The 22,363-nt window shown below is 47.2% G+C and overlaps 1 protein-coding gene and 1 long non-coding RNA gene across 2 annotated transcripts; one reads left to right on the top strand and one right to left on the bottom strand.

Moving 5' to 3' along the window:
• Positions 1-10,705: 10,705 nt before the first annotated feature.
• On the bottom strand, positions 10,706-14,979 carry LOC140482737 (uncharacterized). The gene is made up of 2 exons (XR_011961783.1): positions 14,853-14,979; positions 10,706-10,828 (listed from the first exon to the last, which is right to left on the bottom strand). It is a non-coding gene; the product is annotated as an uncharacterized lncRNA (long non-coding RNA).
• Positions 14,980-15,156: 177 nt separating this feature from the next.
• foxi2 (forkhead box I2) lies at positions 15,157-20,930 on the top strand. The gene is made up of 2 exons (XM_072577020.1): positions 15,157-15,932; positions 18,227-20,930. Exons 1-2 carry the CDS (start codon positions 15,368-15,370, stop codon positions 18,787-18,789), a joined length of 1,128 nt encoding a protein of 375 aa, XP_072433121.1. The 5' UTR covers positions 15,157-15,367; the 3' UTR covers positions 18,790-20,930.
• The last annotated feature ends 1,433 nt before the right edge of the window (positions 20,931-22,363 follow it).

Here is a 22,363-nt window from a genome sequence, read left to right on the forward strand (position 1 = left end):
GGGAGCCTCGGGGGTGGAGAGATAAATGGCAGGAGGGGTGGGGCTGGGGAGAAGGTAGCTGAAAGTGCAATAGGTGGATGGAGGTGGCAGTAAAGATGATAGGTCAGCGAGGAGGGTGAAGTGGATAGGTGGGAAGGGAGGTTGGCAGGTAGGACTGGTCATGAGGACAGTGCTGAGCTGGAAGGTTGGAACTGGGGTAAGGTGGGGGGAGGGGAAATGAGGAAACTGGTGAAGTCCACATTGATGCCCTGGGATTGGAGTGTTCGAGGCGGAGGATGAGGTGTTCTTCCTCCAGTTGCCGGGGGGGGGGGGGTGAGGGAGTGGCGGTGGGGGAGGCCCAGGACCTGCATGTCCTCAGCAGAGTGGGAGGGGGAGTTGAAATGTTCAGCCATTGGGTGGTGGGGTGGATTGGTGCAGGTGTCCCGGAGATGCTCCCTGAAGTGCTCTGCAAGAAGGTGTCCGGTCTCCCCAATGTAGAGGAGACCGCATCGGGAGCAACAGATACAATAAATGATGTGTGGAAGTGCAAGTGAAGCTTTGGCTGTGGAAGGCTCCTTTGGGGGAAATCCGTTACTCCTGGTGTAGTCTCCTCTACATTGGGGAGACCAGACACCTTCTCGCAGAGCGCTTCAGAGCAGATCCAACCTTCCAACTCAGCACCATCCTCATGAGCTGTCCCACCTGTCAATCTTCCTTCCCACCTATCCGCTCCACCCTTGTCTCCGACCTATCACCGTTACTCCCACCTCCATCCAACTATTGCTACCTTCTCCCCAGCCCCACCCCCTCCTATTTATCTCTCCACCCCGAAGGCTCCCAACCTCATTCCTGATGAAGGGCTTTTACCCAAAATGTCGATTTTCCTGCTCCTCGGATGCTGCCTGAGCTACTGTGCTTTTCCAGCACCACTCTAATCTTGACTCTAATCTCCAGTATCTCCAGTACCCACTTCCACCCAATGGTCAATGATAACCCTAAGGATGTTGATAATGGGGAATTCAGTGATGTAATCTCTTTGAATGTCAAGTGGTGGTGGTTAAATTGCCTCTTGTTGCAGGTGGTCATTGCTTTGTATTTGTATGGCTCAAACATTACTTTCCACTTTTCAGCCCAAGCCTATATGTTGTCCAGATCTTATTGCATCTGAAACGTAGACTGCTTTAGTATCTGAGGAGTTGGGAATGGTATTGAACATTGTGCGATTATTCATGAACATTCCCACTTCTGACCTTATGATGGTGGGAAAATAATTCAAGAAGCAGCTAAAGATGGTTGGGCATAGGACACGACCCATAGGATCTGGGTCATAGAGTCATAGAGATGTACAGCACGGAAACTGACCCTTTAGTCCAACTTGTTCATGCTGACCAGATACCCAAACCTAATCTAGCCCCATTTGCTAGCACGTGGCCCATATCCCTCTAAACCCTTCTTGTTCATATATGCATCAAGGTGTAGTGGGAATATCCCAATTTTCAAACCAGGAAACCTGGTTTCAAGTCTTACCTCCACCTAGAATATATAACATAGAACAGTACAGGCCCTTCAGCCCACAAAGTTGTGTCGAGCATTTATCTCAATCTAAGATCAACCTAACCTGTACACCCCTCAATTTACTGATATCCATGTACTGGTCTAGTAGTTGCTTAAATGTCCCTATTGTCTCTGACTCTACTACCACCGCTGGCAGTGCAGTCCACGCACTCACCACTCTCTGCGTAAAGAACCTACATCTCCCCTATACCTTCCTCCAATCACCTTAAAATTATGACCCCTCGTGACAGCCATTTCTTCCCCGGGGGAAGTGTCTGGCTATCTACTCTGTCTATGCCTCTCATTACCTTGTACACCTCTGTCAAGTCACCTCTCTTCCTTCTTCTCCCTGGTGTGAAAAGCCCTGGTTCACTTATTCTCTCTTCATAAGACAAGCCCTCCAATCCAAGCAGCATCTTGGTAAATGTCCTCTGCATCCTCTAAAACATCTACATCCTTCCGATAATGAGGCAATGAGAACTGAACACAATATCCCAAGTGTGGTCTAAGCAGGGTTTTATAGAGCTGCAACAAAACCTCATGGCTCTTAAACTCAATCCCCATGTGCCTTCTTTTTGGATTAGAGTGGTTCGGGAAAAGCTCAGCAGATCAGGCAGCATCTGAGGAGCAGGAAAATCAACATTTCGGGCAAAAGCCCTTCATCAGGAATCTCTGGTTTCCAGCATCTGCAGTCCTCACTTTTGCTCACCATATGCCTTCTTATCAATCCTATCAACTTGGGAGGCAACTCTGAATGATTTATGTAAGTGGATCCCAAGGTCCTACTGTTCCTTCACACTGCCAAGAATCCTATCTTTAACCCTGTATTCAACATTCAAATTCGACCTTCCAAAATGAATCACTTTGCATTTAGCCAGGTTGAATTTCATCTGCCACTTCTTAGTCCAGCTCTGCATCCTGTCAATGTCTTGTTGTAGCCTACAACTGCCCTCAACACTACCTATAACACCACTGACCTTTGTGTCATTTATAAACCTACTAACTCACTCTTCCACTTCTTCATCCAAGTCATTTATAAAAACTACAAAGAGCAAAGATCCAAGAACAGATCCCTGTGGGACACCACTGGTCATCAACTTCCAGGTGGAATACTTTCCATCCACTACCACTGCTGTCTTCTTTTGGCCAGCCAATTCTGTGTCCAGACAGCCACATTTCCCTGTATCCAATACCTCCCACTTCTACATGTATGTACCTAACTCTGAATCTGCTTCTACTGCCTTTTCAGTGGAAGCATTCCAGCTCACCTCGACTGGCCGTAAAACAATGCTCCTCTCAGTTTTGACACCCTGAGAATGGGTGAGCTAGGAGACGTTGGATAACTTTTGAGTTGAGCACAAAGTATATGGTTTGTGTTCAGCATGTTTGGAAAGGGATCTGATCTGATGCTTGTAAGTTAATCCCAAGGTTCAGGTGATGTTTATAAACCACAAATGCTTGGCAGTCCCAGTTTACATTGTCAGCTCAACCACCCAATTAGGTAAAGGCTTTGTGAGTGACTTACAGCTTTCACCATAACCCTATTGTTACAATTTATTTAAAATGTTTTTTATTTGCATTTTAAGTGCAATAAAAATTGTATTAACATTTGCAAAACTATCAATGCAAATGGATGCAAATTAAGAATGAAAAGATTCCAGTAAGGAAGATATCAGTCTGCTTGACCGTGATGTATTCTAGTACTCATGCAACCAGGGATCAGAATACTCCTGAGAGGACCAGTGGGCTTAGAGAGAGGGGGCCTGCTGGTGGTTTAACAAGACCTGCCCAAGACTTGGCTGCGGGGGGGACGAGACTGTCACACACCTCCTTCTGGAATGTGCCTATGCAGAGGAAGTCTGGAGAGGAATGCAGTGGTGCTTGTCGAGGTTCGTCCCGAGCAGCGCCGTGACGCGGGACTCCGTGCTCTACGGCCTGTTCCCCGGGACTCACACCGAGACGAACATTAACTGCGCCTGGAGGATCATCAACTCGGTGAAGGACGCTCTCTGGGCGGTCCGAAACCTGTTGATCTTCCAGCTGAAGGAGTTGACCCCGACCGAGTGTTGCAGACTGGCACATTCCAAGGTCCAAGACTACGTGTTGAGGGACGCGCTGAAGCTTGGGGCAGCTGCCGCCAAGGCGCGGTGGGGAAAGACCACCGTGTAAGATCGGCCTGCCGAAAGAAGAACAGGGGGCCCATACAGACGTTTTTTTGGGCTCTGCTGATGCCTCAGCCAAATATATGTAGATATACAAGATTGAAAAAATGCACAGGATTGTAAAGGACAAGAATAAAGTCGAATCTGTGTTTGTAAATATGGACATATGTATGGCATGATCCAATGTACAGACCATCAAATCATTTATGAATAAAGTATATTTTTGAAATAAAAAAAAAACAAGACCTGCCCAAGACTTACGCACAGATGGCTGGAGGTGGCAATGTGAGCCGTGGACCCCCAAAGACCAGTAAGGTCCACCCGGACAGCAGGGAAACGGAGTCTGGTGGCACCCAGAAAGAAGAACAGGCTGGAGTGGAGGAGGTGGCAGCCAGCGGAGAGACACAGCAGCTGATCCTAGCTCTAGCCGAGCAGATGGAAGAAATGGAGGAGGAGGAGGTAATCAAGCAGGCAGAGGAGTGGATACCTGTTAAAAACAGAAAGAGGAAATCTTGCCAGGCCCCCAAAGCCTCCCAGCAAAAGGGGAAAAGACAGCTGCACGAGGGAGGGACGGCCAGCTCTTCGGAGGGGGAAGATGGACGCAAAGAAGGCCATCACCACCAGAAGAAGAGACAGAGCGCCGTTGGTAAAGAGGAGGGCATTTCCTCCCAACCAGGAAACAACGGACCCCCCGAAGTCCACCCTCCACCCAGTGAGAACCAGGAGGTACCCACTGCCCCACAACTACAGGCAACCGAGAGCTGTGATCCTCTGACAGTCCCATTGTCAGACACAGAACTGGACAGTGAGGACCCTTGCCTTGGCTCAATGACACCAGAGCGGGTAAATGACCCCAGTGAGGAGCTGGATAGCTACCTCAGCCCAGCGAAGGTCCAGCAGTTCGTGCTTACCTTGGGGATGTAGACAAGCTACCCCAGAGACAGGACAGTCAAATGGACAATGGGGGTTAAAGAAGTTTCATTTGCTTTCATATAACAGGGCACCCACTCAGTAGGTGGGTTCCACTGAAGCCACAGCCAAATACCAAGAGACTGGATAGTTAATAAAGGTAACTGTTAATAGGATAACTGTGAATTTGATTAATTCAGTTTGTTCTTTGTAATGTTAAGACATGCAATGTATATAACTATGAACAACATGGAAAATTGTACAAGTACCAGAGATTTATTTACATGAATAAAGTATATTTTGAAATAAAAAAAACATGAGAATCACCACATGTCAAGCCAGAGAGGTTGAGAAGATACTTGTACAGGGGATGAGATGTGGTTAAAGATATTTTTAAACAACTTATAGAGTCATAGAGATGTACATCACAGAAACAGACCCTTTGCTCCAACTCGTCCATGTCGACCAGATATCCCAACCCAATCTAGTCCCACCTGCCAGCACCCGGCCTATGTCCCTCCAAGCCCTTCCTATTCATATACCCATCCAGATGCCTTTTAAATGTTACAATTGTACCAGACTCCACCACATCCTCTGGCAGCTCATTCCATACACGTACCACCCTCTGCGTGGAAACGTTGCCCCGTAGGTCTCTTTCATATCTTTCCCCTCTCACCCTAAACCTCTAGTTCTTGACTTCCCCCACCCCAGGGAAAAGACTTTGCCTATTTATCCTATCCATGTCCCTCATGATTTTATAACCTAGATCAGGTCTCCCCTCAGCCTCCGATGCTCCAGGAAAAAAACAGCCCGAGCCTATTCAACCTCTCCCTATAGCTCAAACCCTCCAGCTCTGGCAACATCCTTGTAAATCTTTTCTGAACCCTTTCAAGTTTCACAACATCCTTCCGATAGGAAGGAGACCAGAATTGCACGCAACATTCCAACAGTGGCCTAACTTGTTCAAAGATGCTCTGATACATCTCCAGATCAGGAGTGACGAGTCCAAATGTTCTGGCTCCGAGGCAGAGACACTACCACTGCACTATAAGAGATTCAAATTGTTTGGAAGGTTAGAAACTGGGTCTAAGGAACTTTACTTGTGCAGAAACCAGTTTAATAGTTTCTATTTGAACAATTTAGTTCTGAGGAAGGGTCACTCTACCTGAAACGTTAACTCTGATTTCTGTCCACAGATGCTGCCAGGTCTGCTGAGCTTTTCCAGCAATTTATGTTTTGTCTGTAAACAATTTATGCCATCAGGAGGTATTTAATTGATTTGTAGGAGAAGGGAATCTCTGGCTAGGCCAGCATTTATTGCCCATCCCCGAGGTAACCACATTGCTGTGGATCTGGAGTCACACATAGGCCAGACTGAGTGAGGATGGCAGTTTCCCTCCTGAAAGGACATTGCATTCTGCCAGTGTGGGAGATTGGGAAATCTGTGGATTATCCATGATGGACTGTGGAAATCGCATACAGTGAGAGTTGGGAAATAAAGTATACAACTTGTTTTGTTTAGTTAATTATTTGTGCATTTACTTATTTCATTGTTTTTCATTGTTGTCACATGCATCTAAATAGAGTGATAGTGTTTTGTGTGCTCTGCAGACAGATGGTATTATACAAAGTGCATCAGGGTAGCAGGACAGATTACAATTCTCTACAGTCACAGAGAAGGTGCTGAGAGAGATCAGAATTGACATTTGAGCGATTGAGTTTTAACACAGCTTGAACAGGTTTTGTTCAAAGAGAAAAGAAAAGGGCTAGGAGTTATTCAAAGTTTCGATCGTTAATTCTCATTTCCCCAATACACGGCTTATAGAGGTTTGTAAAATCACGAGGGGCATGGATAGGGTAAATAGTCAAGGTCTTTTCCTTGGGGTGGCAGAGTCCAGAACTAGAGGACATTGGTTTCGGGTGAGAGGGGAAAGATTTAAAAGAGACGTAAGGGGCAACTTTTTCACACAGAGGGTGATGCATGTATGGAATGAGCTGCCAGAGGAAGTGGTGGAGGCTGGTACAATTACCACATTTAAAAGGCAATTTGGATGGGTATATGAATAGGAAGGGTTTGGAGGGATATGGGCTGGGTGCTGGCAGATGGGACTAGCTTGGGTTGGGATATCTGGTCGGCATGGACGGGTTGGGCCGAAGGGTCAGTTTCCATGCTGTACATCTCTCTGACTATGACAGTCGCAGAATTGGGAGACGTTTGAAGCCAGAAACCATGTCCAGTTTTGTTCTTGTTACAGGGTTTTAAGGCTGGCGTGTTGGGTGCATATGGCATTCATTTTTTAAAAAACTCATTGATATAGAAGATGGGCGGTCCTTATCATTGGTAATGATTTTGAACGAGGGAAGCTCGCTTGAGAGACATTGTGTGAAACTCCGTGGTGGGTGGGGGGCGCGAAGATATCACCTTTAACTTGCTAACTTACCTCGAACTTCCCATCCACCAACACCCCCGACGCTGAGGAAATTCTCACCTGTCAGAACCTTTAATAACACCGCGAAGTTTGTTTGGATGGAATTTCACATTCAGATCCATTTGAATTCTAATTGAAAGTTACAGTTCACATTCCTGGCTGTCTCGATAACTTAAATAATTATTAATCTTGCTAACCAAATGTAGGCTGTCTGCTTTTTAAAAAATATTCGTTGTTAAACTGACACTTTAAACGTTACTTAACGCATGTCTCTAATTTGTACTTTATTTTCCTGTTAAACGAGACAAATGTAAGCGAGTGGTAAATCCTCACGATGCACGTTGGTTTCAACAGACAGGGTAATGGGGTTGGGGGTGTGATAAACCATCTAACTGTCATAGGTATTTAATGTTCGTTTTTCTTCGTTCAGAAATCTTCCAGAACGAATTAGGGACAAGGCAGTTGTAAGATCTGGGGTTTTTATTGTTGCTGTTGCTGGGAAGGGTGTGATCATAAGCGAGGATCGTGAAAATGAGGACGAAATGGGTCCAGGTTGTGTCAGTACCTGTGAGTCGAAAGAAAAAGCGTTAAAAGGATGTGGTGACTTGCGAAGGGACCTTTGTCATTGCAGGATTTGACCAACAGTATCAAATAGTGGTTTGACCAACTGAGCAGACTTCACATTTCAGGAGGACATTAGAGAGATCCAGATCCAGACTTTAAAAACTAAATGCCCGTTTACTTGTGTAACTTGACAAATATACAAGGTTTGAGTTGGTGACGAGGAGAAATGTCTGATTACAGTTCTGAGGTGGTCGCTCTAACTGAGCGACGTTTAAAAGCTCCCTGTGATTCTGAGGTGTTGCGGGTCGCTGTACCCTGAGCACCATTCCGATCTAGTTAAAAAAAAAGGAAGCATTTATTCCAAGCGACGTTCACGGAATCACATCGATTAATCGACGGCAGATTTCGTCTAGAGCGGTGTTGTGGAGGAAAAGGGTTTTCAGACAGACCCATGTCCCGGTCAGTCTTGACTGAACACTGGGGCGGTTTAATGTTTTATGATTGTAGTATTGAAGAAAACCAGCTGTACTCCTCTGATCAAGATTTGGAGACTCGGGTGTTGGACTAGGGTGTACAAAGTTAAAAATCACGCGACACCAGGTTATAGTCCAACAGGTTTAATTGGAAGCACACGAGCTTTTGGAGCATCGCTCTGATCAGGACTTGTCCACGCTAATACTCAAGAGTTAACTCATTTTCTGATGATTTGAAAACGAGTCAAATTGTTCTCAAATTGTTGTCCCCGCTGTATAGATACACACATCCAATGGGTTATGGTAGAAATACTTGTTTAGGTTGTGTTTTTGCTGGTTATGGTCTCAAGGTGACATGGAAGATTTCTCAATCCTCCGTTCCTATCGTTCCTGCAAAATCTATTTATGATCCCTGAATTATCTAATGAAAGATGTTTGCTTATGTCCTTTCTGGTGTAATATAGCGGAGTTCATCCCGCTGATATATGGCCATTTTATTCTCTGGAATTAGAATTCCCAGAGTGTGGAAACAAGCCCTTCTGGGGGCCACACCGACTCTCCAAAGAGTATCCCACCCAGATCCATTACCCCTGACTAATGCACTTAACTTAGACATCCCTCAACACTGGCCAATCCACCATGCGCAAGTCCCACTCTGGGATATTCTTTGGGCGGTACGGTGGCTCAATGGGGTAAAAACAATAACTGCAGATGCTGGAAACCAGATTCTGGATTAGTGGTGCTGGAAGAGCACAGCAGTTCAGGCAGCATCCAAGGAGCTTCGAAATCGACGTTTCGGGCAAAAGCCCTTCATCACGAATGCTCAATGGTTAGCACTGCTGGGAACCTGGGAACCCGGGTTCGATTCCCGCCTCAGGCGACTGACTGTGTGGAGTTTGCACATTCTCCCCGTGCCTACGTGGGTTTCCTCCGGGTGCTCCGGTTTCCTCCCACAATCCAAAAATGTGCAGATTAGGTGAATTGGCCAGGCGAAATTGCCCCATAGTGTTAGGGGCAGGGGTAAATGTAGGGGAATGGGTCTGGGTGGGTTGCTCTTCGGAGGGTCGCTGTGAACTTGTTGGGCTGAAGGGCTTGTTTCCACGTCTAATATAATCTAATCATCCAAACACAGGGGAAAACGTGCAAACTCCAAACAGACAGTCTCCCGAGGCTGAAATCGAACCCAGGTCCCCAGGTTCCCACTGTGAGGCAGCAGTGTTAACCATTGAGCCACCGTGCTGCTTATAGCATAACCGTGGACAGATACATTCCTGTGTCTTTTTACTGCGAAGGTGATAGGTTAGGGTTATGAAGTGGGGGCAGAGAGAGGTCGCGTCTCACACTGCCTTGTTTTGGGGGACGTTACTCAATCCAGATCCTGGAGAGGGGCCGAACGGCCGACTCCTATTCCTAAATGGAGCTGAGGCGCGCATACACAAGCTGCGTGCGTTTCAATCAGTTTCAAAGCAATCTCTGTACAACAAGCTGCTGAACGAACTGTCACAGTTTGTTTGCAGAAAGAAAACGGACCATGTTGCAGAGTTAAAAATCCCACAACACCAGGTTATAGTCCAACAGGTTTAATTGGAAGCAGACTAGCTTTCGGAGCGACGCTCCTTCATCAGGTGACAGTGTTGCAGAGTGCAGAGTTTCTGGGTGCGCTCTGAATTTATCTAGTTCCAGGGGGTTGAATTTATTTTAAAGAGCAAAGAGACCCGGCTGTTGCGGAACCTGCACCAGCGGGGACTGGGTAACAAACCTGAGCTCGGTCAGTGAATCCCACATAGTGGTGCTGGAAGAGCACAGCAGTTCAGGCAGCATCCAACGAGCAGCGAAATCGACGTTTCGGGCAAAAGCCCTTCATTTGCCCGAAACGTCGATTTCGCTGCTCGTTGGATGCTGCCTGAACTGCTGTGCTCTTCCAGCACCACTAATCCAGTATTTGCTTTCCAGCATCTGCAGTCATTGTTTTTACCTCAGTGAATCCCACACCCGATTTTAAAAAGTTTTTTTTTATAAAGTCTCGAATTTCACTGTAAGGAGAAAAAGCGGTTTGTCTCAATACTGATGAATCCACTCACTAAACTCCATGGGCGAAAGCCCACTTTATTTGCCTGGGAGTTCTCCGTTAGTCAAATGTAGAAAGTCCGGGTGTTGGACTGGGTGTACAAAGTACCATTTGTGTGATTTTTAACTTTGTAGAAAATCCCGTTAGCCTCAGTAAGAACAAATCGGACAGAGTACCGATTAACTGTCTACTAGTTAATGGGAACTGTAGTTCCATATGACCTTAGTAACGCATAAACTCTCGCTTTGATCTGGGGATGTGTCCACAAACATGTCGAATCTTTACATAGTTCTTTCAAATAAAAAAAATCATGAAAGCTGTGATTGGATCGAGGTTAAAAATCACACAACACCAGGTTACAGTCCAACAGGTTGTTTTGGGAGCACTAGCTTTCTGAGCGCTGCTCCTTCATCAGTTGGCTGTGTGAGTTTTAACTTTGTACACTCCAGTTCAACACCGACATCTACAAATCGGGATTGGACCAGGGTTATTTGTTCAGCGGTGTGACTGATACAAAGAAAACCGTTGCAAATTAACTCTTAAAACCAAACCAACGACCGTAACGCATTTTTAAAAAATTATAAGCGAAAAAAAACTTTATTTTTCACCCACACGTCTTTTTACAAAAGGTGGAAGACATGTCTAGGCGGCTTTTCTTCATTCCTGTATTCGGTTCCGGCGCCACTGAATCTAAAATAAATAACACTGGTCACCAAATGTCTTTGGTTGAAGATGTCTCCGGTTTAAAGTGAAGCCTTGGATATCGCGGGGTGTCAGGGGGTGCAAGGTGTGCATATTGTTGCAAATTAATTTGTATTTCCACAGTACAAACATCATCTTTTGGCTTGCCTTTCAAATAGTCCCAGCTGCAGCACAGAGTCAAAAAGTGTCGTGCTGGAAAAGCACAGCAGGTCAGGCAGCATCCGAGGAGCAGGAGGATCGAGGTTTCGGGCATAAGCCCTTCAGCAGGGATAAGCTATAGCCTAACGCAGGGAGAAAGTGAGGACTCCAGACGCTGGAGGTCAGCGTCGCGAGTGTGGTGCTGGAAAAACGCAGCAGGTCAGGTAGCATCCGAGGAGCAGGAGAATCGACTTTTTGAACAAAAGCCTTTCATCCTGATTCCTGATCAAGGGCTCTTGCCCGAAACGTCGATTCTCCTGCTCCTCGGATGCTGCCTGACTGGCTGTGCTTTTCCAGCACCACACTCTCGACTATAGTATAGCACAGCCAATAGCCCAGGTACACACCACCGAGTCCTTCCAGATCATTAGACTGATGGAATCAAGGAATCAGACGCTCACTCGGTACAAAAGAAGTCCTGCAGCTTGTAACTATCTCAATAAAATATACTCAACCCGCACTAGTCCCACTTTTCCGCACTTGAACCTGTACAGCTGAAGCCATGACACGTCAAGTGCTCCACCGTGGAATTGTTAAAGGTTGTGAGGTTTCCCACTTCAACTACCCCTTTATGCGGGGCATTCCAGAACCCCCCGCCCCCACCCTCTGGGTACAAAGGGTGTTTTGTTTTGTCCTCAAATCCCCCTCTGAACCTCCTTTGATTGAACTTTCCACCTTCTGCCCACTCTGTCCGCCCCCCTCCCTCCATACTCTCTCATAATGGTCCTCCATCAGAGAGAGAGATGACTGACGACGGTTTAATCTGAGGGTCACCGCATTTTAGGAGAGGGGGCAGGTTGAGAAAGAGAGCCCCTCGAGGTTCATCTTCCCTCTCTACCAAACAGGACTGAGTCTCCTTTTCAGACATAGTCTAAATAGGATCGATTTGGTTACTAAAAGAATAGAAATCGTATTACACTAAAACAAAGAACTGTCGATGCTGGCGATCTGAAGCAAGAAAAATCCAGAAATTCGTGGAGAAGCTCAGCAGGTCTAGCAGTATCTGGAGAGAGAGAAAGTCAGAGACAAGCCCAGGACTCCGCAGATGGGGCTGGAGAGTGCGACAAGATAAGAGTCATAGAGTCAAAGTGATATACAGCATGAAAACAGACCCTTCCGTCCATGCCGACCAGATATCCCAACCCAATCTAGTCCCACCTGCCAGCACCCGCCCCATATCCCTCCAAACCCTTCCTATTCATATACCCATCCAAATGCCTCTTAAATGTTGCAATTGTACCAGCATCCACCACATCCTCTGGCAGCTCATTCCATACACGTCCCACCCTCTGAGTGAAAAAGTTGCCCCTTAGGTCTCTTTTATATCTTTCCCCTCTCACCCTAAACCTATGCCTCTAGTTCTGGACTCTCCCACCCCCAGGGAAAAGACCTTGTCTATTTACCCTATCCATGCCCCTCATGATTTTGTAAACCTCTATAAGGTCACTCCTCAGCCTCCGACGCTCCAGGGAAAACAGCCCCAGCCTGTTCAGCCTCTCCCTGTAGCTCAAATCCTCCAACCCTGGCAACATCCTTGTGGATCTTTTCTGAACCCTTTCAAGTTTTACAGATCTGTACTGGGAACTTTTACCATTTCTATTGAGAATTGGAATTGTTGGTTAGCCTGGGATGATCCCGGCCTGTTTAACCAGCACATCGGTATGTGCTCACATCGCTGTAATCCCCACTCTCTCACTCCCGCGATAACCCGTGCTGTCGTACGGTGTGAATAATATTGGCACGGGGCACAGTTTGTCGTTTCTGCAGCTTTCAATCGAATTGGGTTTAAATCGGCTGTTGGCTTTTTAAAAACTGGCTTCACTATCGGGAGAGTCGGAATTCGCCCCGCGGGACTCCCTGAGTCGGAATTCCCGGAGTACTCCCTCTGGGGACACATCGAGTGCTTCTGGGACCGGCCGCACTGGCGGCGATTTCTGTATTTCCCAGCATTGCAGACCTCACTGGCTAAAAGGCGTGATGTTTTCCTGCAATGGTGAGCTCCCCTCTCGGCTGCATTTCTGAACTCGCTCTTAATCAAGAGAGCTTTGCCGTCCTTCAGAGATTCGGCCGATCGTGTCTGCACTGATTCTCTGAGCTTTTTGTTTTGATTTTGTGTTAATCTCCCGCCTTTTCTACACATTTCTGTGCAAATAATCATCATACCCTCTAGAGTCATAGAAATGTCCAGCATCGGTCCAGCCCGTCCATGCCGACCAGATATCCCAACCCAATCTAGTCCCACCTACCAGCACCCGGCCCATATCCCTCCAAACCCTTCCTATTCATATACCCATCCAAATGCCTCTTAAATGTTGCAAGTGTACCAGCCTCCACCACATCCTCTGGCAGCTCATTCCATACACGCACCACCCTCAGTTGAATTTTAAGTGGAGATGCCGGTGTTGGACTGGGGTGGACAAAGTTAAAAATCACACAACACCAGGTTATAGTCCAACAGGTTTAATCGGAGGCACTGGCTTTGGGGCGCCGCTCCTGCATCAGGTAGTTGTAGAGAAAAGATCGTAGGACACCGTTTAGATTAGATTGGATTCCCTCCAGTGTGGAAACAGGCCCTTCGGCCCAACAAGTCCACACCGACCCTCCGAAGAGTAACCCACCCAGCCCCATTTTGCTCTGAGTAATGCACTGATTTTTTGGCAAACTCATTCCTTGCGACACATTCTGTGTATTATGATCTTATACTCCACAACCACCTGGTGAAGGAGCAAGCGCTCCGAAATAAACCTGTTGGACTATAATCTGGTGGTGTGTGATTTTTAACTCACTTGAATCTGCTTCCGTCACAGTTAATTTACAGAAACCCGTACCCGTTTAATTCTCATGGAAAGGCAAAATATTGCGGATGCCGGAAATCTGAATCAGACAGAGAGTGCTAGAAAAACTCAGGAGCCGCAACTGCAGAGAGTCAGAAACAGAGTTACACAAAACAAAAATCAAATCAAATCAAAGAAATGCAGAATCAGAAAACAATTTTGCTGGAAAAGCTCAGCAGGTCTGAACAGAACTGAAGAGTTAACTTTGCTTTCTCTCCACAGCTGCTGCCAGGTCTGCTGAGTTTTGCCAGCAATTTCTGTTCTTGTTTCTGATTTCCAGCATCCGGAGGGTTTTTATTTTGCTCTGAAGGACTGTACTGAGGAAGGAGAAAGTGAGGACTGCAGATGCTGGAGGTCAGAGTCCAAGAGAGTGGCGCTGGAAAAGCACAGCAGGTCAGGCAGCATCCGAGGGGCAGGAGAGTTGACGCTTCCGGCTTCAGCTGGATGATGAGTGAGGTTCCTGATGAAGGGCGAGATGTGGACTGTCCTGCTCCTGGGATGCGGCCTGTGTTTTTCCCGCAACACACTTTTTTACTGAAAAAGGGACCCGAATCCTAAACTCTGCTTTCTCTGCACAGGTGCTACCAGACCTCCTGATTTTTTTCCCCGGCAGTTTCTGTTTTACGAACAGTTAACCCCGATGGTTATGAATCTTCTTCAAAATTCGTTCTCCTTTTTTTTTAACCTGTGGGATCTCCCCGGTCTACTCTGTCCAAGTCCGTCCTGATTTTGAAACTTTCTCCCCCCCCCCCCCCCCCAACCACCTCTCCCCAGTCTGTCTCCTCTCTCTCTCTCCTCCAATCTTTCACGCTAACTGAAGTCTCTAATACCTAGGACCCTGGATAAAACCTCCAGCGGGTTTCCTGTCCATTTTGAAGTGAGCGAGTTGCCGAGTGGTGAATAAGCTGTTGCCTTTTAGCCAACCCCCCCCGCCCAAACACACACACACACAAAAATGCAAGACAAAAATAAACTCTCACCCATCAAAGAGAACTGCTCCAATTTTGTTAGAAAAATATCTAGCCGGGGGAAAATGAATGACCACGTTCGGCAAGGTTTTGAAAAGGCACGGTGTTTTGTTTTGAGAGGTCACGAAAAAGATTTTGCAACAGGTTGTAGGCAGGCTCTCAATGAGAATCAGGGGAGAGGGTTTTCCGAGCGCCTGATTGGTGAGCTGTCATTGTTTCCTCTCTCTCTCTCTCTCTTTCACAACACCTCCCCTTCTTTCGGCACTCAGTCTGTTCGGGAGGGTGGGGTGTGGTGCGTGTGTGAGAGGGAGCGAGTTCTGTCGTCTACATAACACCCTCTGGCCCCAGGCGCTGCTGAAATCCACATAAGGTCTATAAATAAAGCGGCTCTGGCATTTCTCTTCGCACCTGTCCTTGAAGCAACTTGTGAAACGGTCTCCTCTGTCTCTACCTCCACTTCTCCCCTCCCTCTCTCCTTCCCCTCCCTCCCCCACCCCCCCCCCTCCACCCCTGCCGGGGCTGGGATTATGAACTCTGTTGGTTTTCAGGACTCCCAGCGATGTAACTCCACGCCGCTCTGTGCCAACGCAGCGCCTCACCTCTCCGAGATGGCAGTCTACTGTGAGAACTTCAACATGTACCACCAGCACCAGCACCAGGCGGGCTACCCGCTGGCGGACTACCCGGGCACTGCCAGCCCTTACCTGTGGCTGAACGGGACGGCGGCCGGGGGATCACCGTCTCCGTACCTGCACAGTCAGAGCCCCTCGCCGTTCCCGGCCCCTCCGCAGTTCGTACCCGCTGCCCCCTCCTCGGGGCCGCCCGGAGCCGCGGAGCTGGGCTGGCTTTCCCTCGCCAGCCAGGAGGAGCTGCTCAAGCTGGTCCGGCCTCCTTACTCCTACTCGGCTCTGATCGCCATGGCCATCCAGAACGCCCCGGACAAGAAGCTCACCCTCAGCCAGATCTACCAGTACGTGGCCGAGAACTTCCCGTTCTACAAGAAGAGTAAGGCAGGCTGGCAAAACTCCATCCGACACAACCTCTCCCTCAACGACTGCTTCAAGAAGGTGCCGAGGGACGAGGACGATCCAGGTGAGCCAGTTCCTCTGTCTCTCCCTCTGCCCCCCCACCTCTCCCCCGCTCCTTCCCCCTCTCCCTCCTTCCTTCTCTCCCTCCCTCTGTCTCTCCTACCTTCTCCTCGTCCCTCCCAACCTCCTTCCCTCTCGCATTTGGATGGGTATATGAATAGGAAGGGTTTGGAGGGCTATGGGCTGGGTGCTGGCAGGTGGGACTAGATTGGGTTGGGATATCTGGTCGGCATGGACGGGTTGGACCAAAGGGTCTATTTCCATGCTGTACATCTCTATGACTCGTTCCCTCTCTCCCTCCCTCCTCCTGTCCCTCCTTCATCCCTCCCTCCTTCCCTCTCTCCTTCCCTCTGTCCCCCCTCCCTCTGTCCCCATTCCTTCTTCCCTCCATCCCTCTCTCCTTCCCTTCTTTGCCCCTCTGCCGGGGATCTGAAACGAAGGCAGATACCGCTGGAGAAGCTCGGCAGCATTTCTCTCCCTCTCTCGGGTTTATCCAGCACCTTCTGCCTGTACTCCCGCTCGAGGGAGCAAGAGGCCATTGGACCCATCGTCTCGGGTTCAGCTTTTTGAAACGAAAGGCAGGCGATTGGATCAGCTCAGGGTTATTTTCTTTGGAGCCGTGAAGATTGGCGGGGGCGGGGGTGATGGTGACACCTGTCTCTAAGGTCCTGACCGGCATGGACAGAGTGGACAGGGAGCAGCTGGTCCCCCTCCCCTCAGAGGGAGAGTCAATTACATGAGGGCAGAACCTGAAGGTGAAAGGCAGGCGGTTTACAGGAGATTTGAAGAGGAGCTTTTTTTACCCAGAGGGGTTCGGGGTCTGGAATGTACTGCCTTGGGAAGGTAGTGGGGGAGGGGGAGGGGGGGGGGGGGGGGAACAAACTCACAACCTTTAACAAGTACTTGGATGAGCACGTGAAATGTTATAACCTTCAAGTCTGTGGGTCCAGTGCGAGAAAGTGGGACTAGTGTAAGTTATGGTGTATCTTTGGTCATGCAAACTCAATGGTCTAAAAGGCTATGGGGCCAAGTGCTGGAAAGTGGGACAAGTGGGTTGTGCTATACCTTTTTTAGAGACAAAATAAACGACTCTGCAGATGCTGGAATCCAAAGTAGACAGGCAGGAGGCTGGAAGAACACAGCAGGCCAGGCAGCATGAGGACCTGTCCACCTCCTGATGCCGCCTGGCTTGCTGTTACACTTTTGGCAGAAGTGGTGTAGGAGCCCATTCCTCCCCTCATGACTGCCCCAGTCCTGTTACCTTAGATATATAGATATACCTGGAGATACCGGTGTTGGACTGGAATGTGTAAAGTTAAAAATCACACAACACCAGGTTATAGTCCAATAGGTTTAATTGGAAGCACTAGCTTTTAGAGCGCTGCTCCTTCATCAGATGGTTGTGTTGTGTGATTTTAACTCGATATATCTGAATTCTGAATGTATTTCTGCTGTGATCTGCTATGGGTACAATTTCTAAACCGATTTGCAACCCAAACTGGTCCTGATGGATCACAATACGTTCCAGTGTTAATTTAGTCCGTGCCAAACCCCACATCCAGCTGGGTAAATATTAACACCGAAGCATTTGCAAAAAAACTCGCGAATTTTGGCCCAGCAATGATTTGGTTTGGCGACTTGTCACTGGGGGAGAGTTGTCTCCCTTGAAAACACTCCTTGCCCATTTTTAATATCCGCCTGTGATAAACCCCCGAGGTAAAGTAAAACTGTTGTTTAATTTAACACGAACGCACAAGGGCTTCATGAGAGAATGCTGGGCGGGCTACTGAAAACACCCTCTGTATTAACGTCCAGAAGGGAGATAGGACAATGTCCGAAAAATAAACACCTTTTAAAAAAGTAACCTACTGGATGTGGGAAGCGGGCTGACATGAATGTTCAAAATTGGCTCTTTCTGTTCTCTTGAAGGGTCACCAGACTCCAAACGCTGCTTTCTTCCAATAAAGATTCCCCAGGAATTTCTGTTTGGGGTCTCCAGCAGTTCTTTGTTTTACTCAGGGCTCTTTCGGTGCTTTGAGACTCGATTGGAGGTTCGACCTTTGCAATGAAAGTGTAACTGGCTGGTCTAGTGCTCAGCAAACTTCATGGACTGTTTCCGCTAACTTCACAATGTTTCATTTTCAATATATCGTGACAGTTCGTAAAGAACCCCCCATTCCCCCAAAATGTTTCCTGTTGCTGTGTGAACTTGTATCTAATCTAACTCAGGTTTATTGCTAAAATCTGTTGATGGATGTGGAGTTACCTGTGTTTTTTTTAACATATATCCACCAACAGGGAAAGGGAATTACTGGACCCTGGACCCGAACTGCGAGAAGATGTTTGACAATGGTAACTTTCGCCGGAAGAGAAAGCGGAGAACCGACTCCAACTCGGGCCTCGGGGGTTCCCTCACTGGCAAGCCCCAGGACAATGCAGGGACTCCCGCCTTGAAGCTAACCGAGAGCCCGCCGCTCTTGCTGGAAGCTACCTCGCCGGAGCCGGAGCACTCGCGGGGCTCCATCGACGACCCGAAACTTTCCACGCCCTCGTCCAGCCCTTGTCTGAACAGTTTCTTCAACAGCATGGCCGCCGTGGGCAGTGGCCCCATCACTAGGCAAGTGTCCATGGGCCTGGCCAATGACTTCTTCCAAAGGAATGTCTCTGCACTCGGTTCCTACTCGTCCAACAGCAGCTTATCCTCGCAGGAAGCCAGCGAGGTGACGGACTCCTTTCACTTCAACCGCGCGGGCTATCACAACACTTTCTCCGGCGGTCAGACAACCCAGTTCAACAGCCATTTCTACAACACCTTCAGTGTCAACAGTTTGATTTACCCCCGGGAGGGAACGGAGGTCTGAAGAATGAATACATGAGCAGTAGACTCTCCAGAAAGTGAAGGGTTCAAGTCGCCACCTCAGCGTCATATTCCCTCATCTTCAACCTTTAATCCCGTATTCCCCACCTTCAATCCCTCGCCATCTTCAATTCCCATCCCCCCTTCCCCAACCCCTCTCACCATCCTCAAACCCCTCCCCATCTTCAATCCATCTCCCCATCTTCAACCCCCATCTCCCCATCCTCAATCTCTCTCCGATCCTCAATCCCTCACCCATTCTCAAACCCTCTTCTCATCTTCAATTCCTCTCCACCTTTAGTCCCCTCTCCACTTTCAATCTCACTCTATTTCTTTGGCATTTTTCCTTCAATCTCTCTTGGTGTCCCTCATTCTCACCCCTTTCGTTTTCAATATCTCTCCTCTTTCAATCTCACTCCTCTCCATCTCCAATCTTCAATCCCTTTCTCACATGGGAACAGGCCCAATGCCACAAACTGGTCCATGCTAACCATGGGGCCTTTTCAGCTAGTTCCAATTGCCCACGTTTGGCCTTATCCCTCTCAACCCTTCCCATCATTATACCTATCCAAATGCTGTTTTAAATGTTGCTATTGTACCTGCCTCATCCACTTTCAGTGGCAGCCCATTCTATATTTGCACCATTCTCTGCGTGAAGAAGTTGCCCCTCAAGTCCTTCTTAAATCTCACCATAAATGGACAGCATGGTGGCACAGTGGTTAGCACTATTGCTTCACAGCGCCAGAGACCTGGGTTCAATTCTTGCCTCAGGCGAATGTCTGTGTGGAATTTGCACATTCTCCCTGAGTCTGTGTGGGTTTCCTCTGGGTGCTCCGGTTTCCTCCCACTGTCCAAAAAATGTGCAGGTCAGGTGAATTGGCCATGCTAAAAAAAATTGCCCATATTGTTCGTGAAGGGGGATGCACTTCAGAGGTTGGTGTGGACTTGTTGGGCCGAAAGGCCTGTTTCCACACTGTAAGTAATCTAATACAAATATCAATCTATTCCTTCTAATTTTCAATTTGCATCCCTGGGGGGAAAGATTGCATGCCTTCATTCTCTCTATGTTCCTCATGATTTTATACACCTCAATAAGGTCACCCTCATTCATTGAGCATCCAAGAAATAAAGTCCTATCCTGGGCAAACTCTCCCTATAAACTCAAGCCTACTAGTCCTGGCAACATCCTGGGAAATCTTCTTTGCACTCTTTCCAATCCTACGCCCTCCCTTGTTCTCTCCAATCGTTTTTCTCCAATTTCAGTCTCACTTTTCAATCTCCCTCTCTCATTCTCTACTCAGGGTGCAGCATCTTCAATTTACCCGCACAACATTCCGTTTGGAATGAAAGGTTGCCCGCATGTGTGGACACTCAGTTTTATTGATATCATTTTCCAAGTAATGCAACGATTGAACGCTTGGTAGCGACGCCACGCTTTAATACCTAAGCTGTAAAGACTTTGAGCTGAATTGGATTGGACCAACAGAAGCGGCCGGTCTCCCAGGTGCATTTTCTAGTCTTTGGAGCACGGTTTGTTAGTTTAATGTTCAGATGGGGATTGTTTTGGGCTACGACTGACATTTTTAAAAAAGAACATTAGACATAAAAAGAGAACGTGCTGGTGGAACTCAACAGGGACAGCCTGTGTGGAGAGAGAAACATTTTTAGTATAATTCTGAGGACTCATATCAAATGTGAACTCTCTCCACAGATTTGCTGAGTTCCTCCAATACTTTCTGCTTTCATTTCAGATTTCCAGTGTCTGCAGTGTTTTGCGTTTATGAAGAGGTGGATAATTTGGCTGTGACAATGTGTCAAGTGACGAGAGACTGTTCCTTGGATTTGGCGATGGGACTGACTTTCAGAGAGCAGCCTCTGATAACCAAACATTTTACTGCTCCTCGGATGCTGCCTGAACTGCTGTGCTTTTCCAGCACCACTCTAATCTCGACACTGTGTTCCAACCCACTGATACTGGGAACCCATTTTACCCACAGTTAGAGGTACTTGAGAAAGATAATTCTGTGTACAATACCACTTTACGAACGGAAATGTAAATACGCCATTTTTGTGTGTAAATTATATTTCTGAAAGTCGGTAGTTATATTTATATCTCTTTTTTTATTAAAAAAACCTGGAAATTAACTGGTGTCAGTTTTAGATTGACAGAAAGCGGCCAGCCTTTGAAAGTGTATTAAAAAATTGTTTTGAAATAATCAAAAATGCTGTGCAGTGACTTGCCCTGCGAGCTAAATTTTGTAACATAAGATTTAAAAAAAATCTTCTACAAACGGGAATCAGTCTGACTTTTGTCTTTCTCCTTATCCACAATAACACACCCACACGGGCAGGTTAGACTTCAGCACAAAAGCTGAACATTGAATGGAGTCCATTAGCACATCATTTAGACAAGAAGTGCCGGCCTGTTTCCCCTCAGTGAAAAAGGGACAAATAAATCCTGTCGTTTGCAAGAGATTTATTAGATAAATGCATACATCCAGGTTCATGCGGATAGCAGAAACATGCATCTATCTGTCGCCTTTCACTCAGTAAGACTTACACAAGGCACCATCCTATAGTGAAGGGAGAGAACACCTCTGATGAAGAATAAACAATTACAGACGAAACTTGGCAGCGCAGACTATAAACTTGAGTAATTTTTGTTAAATCCAGGGAAAGATTGTTAAACCAACAGCTATGAAATGTGGCGTACTGGTCTGAGTACAGTTCAACATGTCCAGACAGGAATTAAAGTCAGCATGCTTTTTAAATAATGAAATAAATGCCTTTCTGAACGAAAAAATAAATCAGCAGTTTTTTTTTAAACAAGACCAGATCGTTTCAGTGACAATTAAAACTTGTTCCCCTCCCTATTCCCCACTCTTTTTTTGGATTTTTAAAAATGTTGAATTTGAAAACGCTCCGAAACAATGGAATGGGCTCCATCGGAACCGCCCAGGCTATTACACAGGCGTCAGGTAGAGACTAAATAACGTTAGACATGATCTACACAACAATTGGGAACTATTTAAATGCTCCCTCGGGGAACTCTTTTACTTTAAAAGATAGACGATCCACAACAAGCGGCTCCTCAGACACTCATTAAACATTGTCAGAGCTCGAGAGCGCGGAATTCCAAGCATTCATTATAGAGTCCTCATTTACTTTGGGGCGCTTTATATTCGAGATCTGCTCCTCTTTGGTCTAATGGAGCGTTGTTTGTAGTGCGTTGTGAAACCACATTGGGCTGAGCATTCGCCCTAAAAAAATCGCCCATGACAAATTTTGTTGGAACCTCAAATTCTTTAAGAAGGAACCAATATGATTTACTGTTCCATCAAGAAGATGACTGAAAACATTTCCAAAATTGAAGGTGAAGTCGCCATCAGGCCGCAGGGCTGCTCTCATTAGAGAGAGAGAAATTATGGTGGTTTAACCTCAGGGTCACCACACCTCAGGTAAGACTGAGGGGTGACCTTATCCAGGTTTATAAAATCATGACGGGCATGGATAGGGTAACTGGACAAGGTCTTTTCTTAGGAGTCCAAAACTGGAGGGCACGGGTTTATGGTGAGAGG

Source organism: Chiloscyllium punctatum, chromosome 1 (genome assembly GCF_047496795.1).
Source record: "Chiloscyllium punctatum isolate Juve2018m chromosome 1, sChiPun1.3, whole genome shotgun sequence".
NCBI lineage: Eukaryota > Metazoa > Chordata > Chondrichthyes > Orectolobiformes > Hemiscylliidae > Chiloscyllium > Chiloscyllium punctatum.